Here is a 9,599-nt window from a genome sequence, read left to right as displayed (position 1 = left end):
TAAATTTCAGTACTGAATTTAGCCTAGTGGCAAGAGTGTCTATGTAGATATTTGTTATTAAATTATTATTTATTTAATAAGAAAGGGTTATAACTTCATAGTTCATTTATTTGGTGACTAGTTTCGCTCGAACGTATTCGAGCATCTTATGACCAGTCCCGCTGAACTCTAAACTAGATTTGTCAATTGTCAATGGCTAATTTGTATTAGCTATATTCCATTTGTAGAATCTGAGAATGAGTTCGATGTTGAAATATTATAGTAATCCCTGTACATTTCTAATAATTGACAAATCTAGTTGAGAGTTCAGCGGGACTGGTCTGAAGATGCTCGAACGTATTCGAGCGAAACTAGTCACCAAATAAATGAACTAGGAAGTTGAATCCCTTTTTTATTTAATAAACCACTTCCTACTTGGAAAATTTTATGTATATTATACATTTATTTTTTTGAGTTTTCCGCCATTTTATATGATTTTATGAATTGATGCACGTGTATTATGATAGCATATCCAGTTGAGTTATGCTATTGCGGTAGCGAAACACGAATGAAATCATCGCGTATTTTAATATTTTTAGTTCAAGTATGAATTTCAATCGACCATCGTTCGTATATACGATTTTTTGATTGATTACTTCTTTGGTTCGTCTCTCAAAACCTTTTCTTCTCACTTTTTGGTGCATACAAGTTAGAATCTATATTATCGCTTTTTTTCATCAACCGAAACTATGACAACAGAAATCTACCGGTCCGGTTGATATTTGGCTCAAAACCAAATATAACCAATATAACAATATAACTTATTGATTCAAAATCCATTTTTCAGTTTTGGGGATCAATCTGTGTGATGAAAACTTAATTAAATGCATCTTTTGTTTTGGATTGAAAAGGCGGTTGGCCAGAATTATTATAATGTTTTTTTGTGTCTTCTATGATTGGTTATACAACCGTTTTTTAATATTTATATAATAATGAAGTGCCATTTTTATTGTTAGCTTATTGGTGAAATTAACTTCTGTTTATTAATATGCAATTGATTCACTTTCATATCATATTTCTAATACTTGTCTTATAGTTAGATAAAACGCTATATAATTGGGATAATCACCAAAACTTACGAAGTCATAGCTTTTTATTTCAGGAAATTTTCCCACACCTGTCCTAGAGAGACGGGACGATCATTCACACCAGGAATTTTTATGTTTCCACTCAGGTAAATTCCGCAGATCAATTCAACCTTCCCTTTGATTTATCGCCATAGAAAAGGTTAGAGGGACCGCGTGAAGCTGTGCGCAAGAGATAGAAATCCAAATCTCACCCCCTCGACCAACGTTTCCCATAGGCGATTGGATAAGAACCACCCTATGTACCTCACCTTGGCTTGGGTACGGCATAGTCGACATCGAACGTTTCGCCATGATGCTGGAAAAAGTCGCCTGTTGAATAGTTTTTAGTTGGTTTGTTACATTTCCCTTTTTTTAGTTTTATTCGTGTTTGAAGTTTTGTTGTGAATTGTGGTAAGATTTTATTCGTCAATTATTGTATTAGTTTTGTTTCACATTTTTTATTTAGTTCTTGTATTTCCACATCTTTGGTGATCTAGCCGTGTGAGTGATTCTGGATATCATATGGTTTCATCACCGAAATGTGACAATACATTCAGTGTCTTCTACGATTTTCTGTTTCAGATGAAGAAACTGATTGCTGTTGTGCAGTAACTTCTGACTGTGTATGCTGTTCCAAGTCATATCACAGCCTCAAGTTTCTCAACAAAGGCGATTGGTTCTCTGAGTCTATATGTTTCATTTGGATTTCAGTGTTCTCCACGATGTTCATATATTTTTCGAGTGTTCGGTGAGGTCACAGGTATGAATTGTGTGACTAGATCGAACATTCGCAAGAGGTATGAGCTTTCATCGGATATGTGTCGATGGGGATTCGCTATATGGCACATTTTCCGTTGGTGATACAGCTTCTCTATGGTGTTTTTTTCCATAAAGCTATATCAGCAATAAAAAAGGTGCCGGTATTACAACGTATGTGGAACAATTTCAATGTATCGAGCTAAGTTGCTACGAGAAAGGAACTTTAGGTGTGGTTTGTCGTTTCATGAGCATATCACAGCCTTTTGTTTCTTACTTGTTGCAATTTTCATCATCGTAACAAAAGTTTGTGTAGTTTATTGATTTTTTTCTTCGTTTTCGCACACAGTGGTCATTGAAAATGTAAACTATTCTATTTTTATTTATTTTAAAACATAAAATCTCAAAATTTTTTTATTCAATCCACTGAGTCGTTTGCTCCTATAAGATGTGCTATTTTTGATACATATTTGTTCTTGAACATCTATACAACATCTATTTTATGTCTATGTGGTTGTACTATATTTTTTGCTGTGTAAAATGAAAGAAATATACATACTCCAGATTTGAAATAATTCTTTTATTGCATCACCTATTCGCCAATAGGCCTTTGTGTTCCAAAAAAATTAATCTAGGTTAATTTTCTAATCTTATGGGAAAACTTCAAGAGAGAGAAAAATATATGTACCATATTCTAGCCAGTGCGAAAATCAATATCGCAAACAGTCAATTGCGAAAATTTGAAAAATTTGTGTTGATCGAAGTTCATGTTTTTAAATAATCGGTGTTTCCAAATATATTATTTTGAAGGAGAAACTATCGAACATGGGCATGAAAATTTATTGAAAAAAATCTTTCCACAAAAAAGTGCTGCAGATTCGGCTGGTTTTCAAAATATATAGACAATTTCTAAGATTGCAAAATTATTGTTTCCTTGAGGATTGCGAAATTTTTCAGACAAATACTTGAGCAATTTTCTCAATTTCTCAATTAATTGACATAGGAATGATAATGTTTTGAATTTCTATCCACAAAACCCTTAGGTATAATGTGTAAGAAAAATATTACTATTTTCTAGAATACTGGAAATTGAAAATAAAATCATTAGAAATTCAATTAGCATTCAATTTTGAAAAACGGTCTTTCCGCAATAACTTAGCTGCATATGCTCGAAAGTTTTACCGATATATTGATGTCAATCTTTTTAATTTTGGTCAATGAGCGAGCAAGCTCAAAATCCTATGATCCGCATACGTGAAACAGATTATCAGTTTTCAAAATTCGCTTTCTCAACATCATTAGCATTGCCAGGATTTTTTTTTGGGCGCGGGAAGCTCAGTGTGGTTTTATGCGTGCTTGCTTGAAAATTATGTCGATTTCAGTACATATATGGGGTGGTGGAGGGGTATTGAAAATCCTTATCCCTGTTCCAAGACATGCTAATAAATAAGTGAGGGCAATTCTTGGACTAATTTTAGGAAAAAAGTGCATTTGAACGAATTCCGGAACCTCTTTTGAGATACAGGGTGATTAAGTTTTGAGAAAATCTTTTAATTATATGTAATTAAAATAAAAACGCAATTCCGTGCGTAGACAAGCGAAAGGAAGCTTTAATGAAGGCTTTCAATAACATTATTTTGAGGTTGGGCGGAGGGTGAACATTCAAAAATTCAAGAAGATGTATCGTTAATTGAGATATAAATATTTGGTATCAGCATTAAGCACACACTGAGCTTCTGATAACAACAGTGCCGTTGGGACTGTTGACAACAGTTTTGGGGGAAAAAAGGTAGTGAACTAGTTAGATACATACACGCTGCCGAAGCCGTGATTATAATCTTCATTAAAGTATCCATTCAACACGGCCTTCTAAACCTTGTCTTTAGACGGCCGTGCATCTAAATACCTATCTACAATATTACAATATAGAATCAACGTGAAATTTTATAATCTGCTCACTTCTTCGCCCTATACTCCTCTCTACATAGTATAAAATAGCTAAGAAAATTAGAAATTTAGAAATTGAATAATATTTCATAAATTGTCCGAATGTTTCAGCCTGTTTATATAGGTACTGTGTAGAATACCGGATTATAAATAATTCCGGTAACATATAACAATTTATTGTGTATTAAAATATAATATACATCAGCAAGTTTTCTCTGTTCTCTATAGTTTCAGCTTTATATACATCTTCGATAAAAAAATGCCTCTTGTTCGGTGTCTGTTTTTTTTTTATTAAATAAAGAAAGCTGAAACGTTCAGAAGTCTTGCTTATGATAAGCATTATTCTTAAAACGCAATTATTATTTAAGCCCGTTTGCAACAGCCGAGAATTCTCTAGAGAATTTATAATTATATACCGTTGCATACGCACTTTCGGTAGAATTCTCTGTTCAGTTGCATACAAAATAATCTCTCCCACAGAACACACCCATCTTGACTTACTTTATGATCTCTGCCGTTTTCTTGCGAGAATTTTGTAGAGAATCTCCAGAGAATTCTCGGCAGTTGCAAACGGGCTTTATTATAGGGAGTTTTTGCCTCCAACATTTCCGAAAATATAGGTAGGGAACATAGGATCTGTTTTATTTTTTTCGAGTACCTACATGCCCTTCCTTCAATGGTATCTACATGTTCCGCATATCCGAACAAGCGGACAAGAATGGCGATTGGATCTTGTAAACAATGGGCCAATCGGGATTTAAGATCTTACTTAAGGTCTTGTAAGTTTAGATTCGTTCATTGTCACGTGACCCAATAGCTATTGTTATTCACACATAGTTCTATGGTTATTCGCTCTAATCCCGGACGTGATTTACCTTCCCCTAGATGAATGAGTGGATAAAATTTCAAAAAGAAACATTGAAAATTGCCGAAATTGAACACTCCATTTTTAGGGTTAAATATTGTGGACCTCATAATAGAATATACTCGAATTAGCCATTTCTTAGGACTAATTTTGTTTGATTATAGCGGACCTTTGGCCGTGTATCACGCTATGAATGGCTAGCAGGAGAAAGCACTCAAATGGCCCTATAGTAACATGGAAGAGGAAAATAATAGACTAACTATCATAACAAAAACATATATTTTTTATCGGTACAAAACTAAGGCACAATTGACTTTTTTTTTTTCTGACAAACTCAAGAGTATTCAACTTCAAAATTAAAGAGACTAGTTGGTCTTAACACCTTGACCATTTGGTTACAAAAGTAGAAAACTTCGGTCATTCGAAGTCGAAGGTTCACCTATTCATAAATAAATATTCTAGGAATCACTGATTTTCATCACCTGAGAGTTACGTTACTGAATCAATTGATCACAAAATGTTAATGGTATGGGTTGTGGTACTGATTCAAGTGATCCGTTCTTATTGGTGGTGTGAAATCTCCGCATCTGGGAAATCCTTTCGGCACTGGTGGTAGATCTGCCTTGGTGCCTACGTGGAGTATAAGGTTCATTCCTATCAACACATGGAAAAGGAAGTGGCAGTGGAATAGCCAGTAACCTAGGAATAAGAGATGAATATGAGTGCTTATTGCGATGCCAAATATCTGACAATAGATATAGGTACAAAATAATTTAGCTGACTGGCTAGGATAATTTTTGGTAGAAGGCGCAAAGGTATAATCAGTTTGTTAGACTAATCTAACACACAGTTGCAGTAACGACCATTATAAGTGTGAATACGTAGTTTTATGGAGGATTACATTTTCAATGGACCATTAAAGCCATAAATCCTTAGATTAATAAATCTATAAATCCTAGGTCCGGTTAAAACCATGGATTGTTTATGGACCATTAATGGATATGAATCCTTCTGGGATTTAATATATGTACAATACATAGTATCTTCTTGCATACAACCATTCGAAAACTAGAGAATTCAATTATGGATTTGATTGAATATTATCGAGTCAAGAGATAGATTAAGTAGTGCTACTTAATTTCACTTCAACAAAGTGCAGCGGCTTTTAACATCGTACCTATGAATTGAGAATAGGAGGACTAAAAATCAGGTAAAGATTCGTATTAGCTCATATGTTTCATTGATAAGATGATAAGAATTGCATAATCAACAGCTAATTCGAATATTCTTATTCTCCTTTGGAAATTCTACAAAAATGTTTCCCTTACTACAAGAAAATTTAAAATGTGTGCTAAAGATTCCTTATGTCAATTTAGTTTTGTATCAAATTAGTAACTGTACCGGGCAGATGGCGCATAAGCTAATTGTCTCTTTAACATTTTTCTGCCATATATATTGTACCGCTGATAAGGGAAAGTTCGGTTCATTCTCTATGTTTATTTTTCAATTAATCTGTGGATTAATTGTGTGGAGTGAGAAACTCCTGCTACTGATACATGAAGGATAATTTGGGGATCAGGTAACACATTCCCTTCTTTTCTAACTACGAATGATTGCTTGGGATTTATTTGAATCTCTTTCTGGCAGGCGTTAAAGTTTATGGGCTAATTAAAAATGGAGAACAACTAGCATGATGAATATGATGATTGAAAAATTCTACCAACCTGGGTTATCGGCTCTAAACCTCAAAATAACATATCCATTGTTAGGCACAGCAATGGTGTCTTTATATGGCGGTAGTTTAAAGTGCCTATGTAACAGTCCTCTTCTATCTAAGTCTAGAGCATGCTTAAGATTGATCTTCTTGATATTCGTGTCTGGTGATCTTCCAGTACCAACAACAACGAAGGAATAACCATGAAGATGAAATGGATGACTCAGGTTTGGTGCTTGGACTGAAAAAAAAGGTCATAAGTTGAAAATATCAATGAGGCTCAGGTCTCTCATGCTCATTTTGAGTGTACGTTATCCTATTTTTCAATAAAATATTTCAAGGGCTGAATAAGAAATAAGATGTTGGCATTTTGGCTGCTGTGTAAATTTAATTCAGTTTATAGTACCTTCGTCTACCAAAACAACTTCGACTATAGCGTTAAGCGGAAGATCCACCTTGTGAGTGCACATGCAGTTTTGCTCGCAGGAGTCTGGCTTGTTGTCGCCATTGCAAAATTGCTCGGGTGGTATGTCATCGATTTGAGAAAGAGGTGGTGATGGTGCTGAACGATATGAGATCTCATCGATCAAACTTATAACGTGGTCACCTCCAGGTGCAGCTGAAAAAATTTATACTTGACTTCGCTGGATAAAATAAAAACTATTCATTTGTGAGTATATTTGTCCGCAAGAAAGACATTCTCTTCGTATAGGAAATATAAGGTCGAATATATGGTCCTGTCCAATTACATTGTGAGCAAATAAAAAAGTTATACCTAAGAAATTCTTGTACGTATGTGGTCGGAACAAATCGGCCAATTGGTAAACTAAAAATTTGAAAGGCAGGAAGATTTTCACATCAGGTCTATCTTGTAGCAGGGCTTCGTCCACTTTTTTGGCATTTCTTAGTTGGCTTACACATATGGCGTCCTTTCTTGGTTTGTTGCAAATGGCATCGAGTGGGTTCAAAACCTGGATTGGAAAGGAGAGGTGAGAAAATTGTAAAAATTGACGTTGTTATTGCTACTTCCCCATACAGCTCCAAAATTATATACACTGGTTCATGCGAAATGAAGAATAAAGCTGAAATGTGATATAGCGGATATCCTCAGCAATTGTGTCTTTCCAGAAAATCTTTTTTATGGATATTTGTGAACCCTTGCCAATAGAGAACATAATATATGTTTTGTCCTAAATTTTCTCTCCGATTTCACCAGCACCGGTATTTACAAAGCGAAATTGAAATTCAATACCTACTCACGATTACAAAGTCTACCTGTCAATCCGTTTCTTTCCCACATAACTTCAAATTTATATGGTAGTTTGAATAAAAAAAAATATTAACAAAAATTAAGAAAAGAAGAAACTCTGAATAGATTGATTTCAGTGGAAAAGAATAAAGCACATATGAGCTATTCAGAGAAGATATGATGTATAGTAACGACGTTTTGTTATATTTAAGTAGATAGATAAATTTTATTGGTCATGTGAGAAGAATAATTCCAAAAAATATAAACGGATATGGAGTTCTTGAAATATATACCTACTCCCATTTTTTGAAAAACCTGAAAATAATGAATAAAAGTTGTGGAAAAATTAAAACTGTAAGCATTTCCCCTCTCCTTGATGACATAAGCAAATATACGCAAACTCAAATTCATTAGGTAGTGTGAAAAATGAAATAATCAAACAATTAACTAAAAAGATGTATAAATAATAAATATAAACAATAAATAAGTAAACTGAAACGATTATGGTCTCCACCATGACCTGAGATTTCACATCGAGCTGCTTAATAAATAACACTTATTAATACGCATTTCAAGAAAGGTACTATTTCTGATGAGGATTATCATAATAATTCTTATAATCCAATCTTATAGGAGGTGTGAAATCACCACATTTTGGAAAACCTTTCGGGACAGGGGGTAAATCAGACTGTGTTCCAACGTGAAGAATGACATTCATTCCAATCAGGACATGGAACAGAAAATGGCAATGGAATAGCCAAAAACCTGAAATCAAATAAAATCATGTCTGTATTGAATGAAAAAAAAGCATCTTTAGTGCAGTCAGAATCAAATTGTTACAATACTTTGGAAACATGTCAATCAAGCTTTGAGGAAAATTGTCGTTTCTAAGACTTTCATACAAATAACGTCTTATTATCATAATGGATTCGACCAGATTAGACCATCAAGAGACTCCATCAAAAGAACAATAAAAAACATGAGAAATTTTGATTCCTTTCATAGCAAAACCGCCATGAAACAGAAAAATGACGAAATTAGTTATCAGGCTGGATAAATTGATTTTACTTGGAATTTCTCTTTAATTTAACACGAAGTCAGAAAGCCAGTATATGTTTATGTTTTTTTTATTAGACCAAACAACAAAATTACCTGGATTGTCAGCCCTGAACCTCAATATAACGTAACCATTATTCGGTACTGCGATAGTGTCTTTATATGGAGGCAAATTGAAGTGTCTGTTCAAAAGACCTCTCCTATCCAGGTCTAGTGCATGCTGTAAATTGATTTTTTTGATGTTTTTGTCTGGAGACCTTCCGATTCCAACAACTGTGAATGAGTATCCATGAAGATGGAATGGGTGGCTCAGGTTTGGAGCTTGCACTGAAATAAAATGAGTTTTATCTTTTATCTCATAGCTTGTTTGGACTCGAATTAAAAAACAGATATAAGAAAAACTAGAAATAAAGCATTCAGAGAATATATCAGAATTCTGCATCGAGTTTTCTCCTCGGAATAAAATAGCATATTTTTGTTATTGATAACTATGCGGGGTCTTTACTAAAGTCGGGTAAAATATTATCAGAAGGAGATTCCTGTACAATTTTAATAAAAATTATTAGTCAGATTCAGATATTTATTTTATTGGATATTGGAAATCCCTTGAGAAAAAATGGGGTTTTGTGCTAAAGAGATTGCTTGTCTGAAAAAATGGAAGATCTTGGGGTCGAATAATCACCTCTTTGAGACCTCTCGAGGCCTGGGACCTGGAGACAATGAGAACTTTGCTCTCATTTTCGTTGGTATAAAAACGGAAGGGCAAGAGATCTTCCGTTGAGATTTTCGATACGTTGATGTTTTTTCATTATTTCAAACAAACTTCTGGCGAGTTCCAAATTTACAATCTAAAACCTCATTTTATGAAAACCTCCTCTTTGTTAAAAAAACTACGCTTGGTCTTAT

General features: G+C 34.1%; 1 protein-coding gene across 1 annotated transcript; it reads right to left on the bottom strand.

Moving 5' to 3' along the window:
- Positions 1-4,934: 4,934 nt before the first annotated feature.
- On the bottom strand, positions 4,935-9,016 carry LOC123313240 (laccase-25-like). The gene is made up of 6 exons (XM_044898016.1): positions 8,790-9,016; positions 7,935-8,402; positions 7,164-7,359; positions 6,795-7,007; positions 6,399-6,629; positions 4,935-5,373 (listed from the first exon to the last, which is right to left on the bottom strand). Exons 2-6 carry the CDS (start codon positions 8,046-8,048, stop codon positions 5,195-5,197), a joined length of 933 nt encoding a protein of 310 aa, XP_044753951.1. The 5' UTR covers positions 8,049-8,402; positions 8,790-9,016; the 3' UTR covers positions 4,935-5,194.
- Between the last annotated feature and the right edge of the window lie 583 nt (positions 9,017-9,599).

This window comes from Coccinella septempunctata, chromosome 5 (assembly GCF_907165205.1).
Source record: "Coccinella septempunctata chromosome 5, icCocSept1.1, whole genome shotgun sequence".
NCBI classification, from domain to species: domain Eukaryota; kingdom Metazoa; phylum Arthropoda; class Insecta; order Coleoptera; family Coccinellidae; genus Coccinella; species Coccinella septempunctata.
Note: the sequence above shows the minus strand (reverse complement) of the source record. Positions and strands in the feature narration are given on the sequence as shown.

Coding starts and splice junctions, on each gene's coding strand:
- LOC123313240 (XM_044898016.1), bottom strand. CDS start 8,048: ATGAATTTGAGTTTGCGTATATTTGCTTATGTCATCAAGGAGAGGGGA. Junction 6,630..6,794: donor AGTTGTTTTGGTAGACGAAG/GTACTATAAACT, acceptor CTTTTTTTTCAG/TCCAAGCACCAAACCTGAGT. Junction 5,374..6,398: donor GTTTAGAGCCGATAACCCAG/GTTGGTAGAATT, acceptor TCTTATTCCTAG/GTTACTGGCTATTCCACTGC.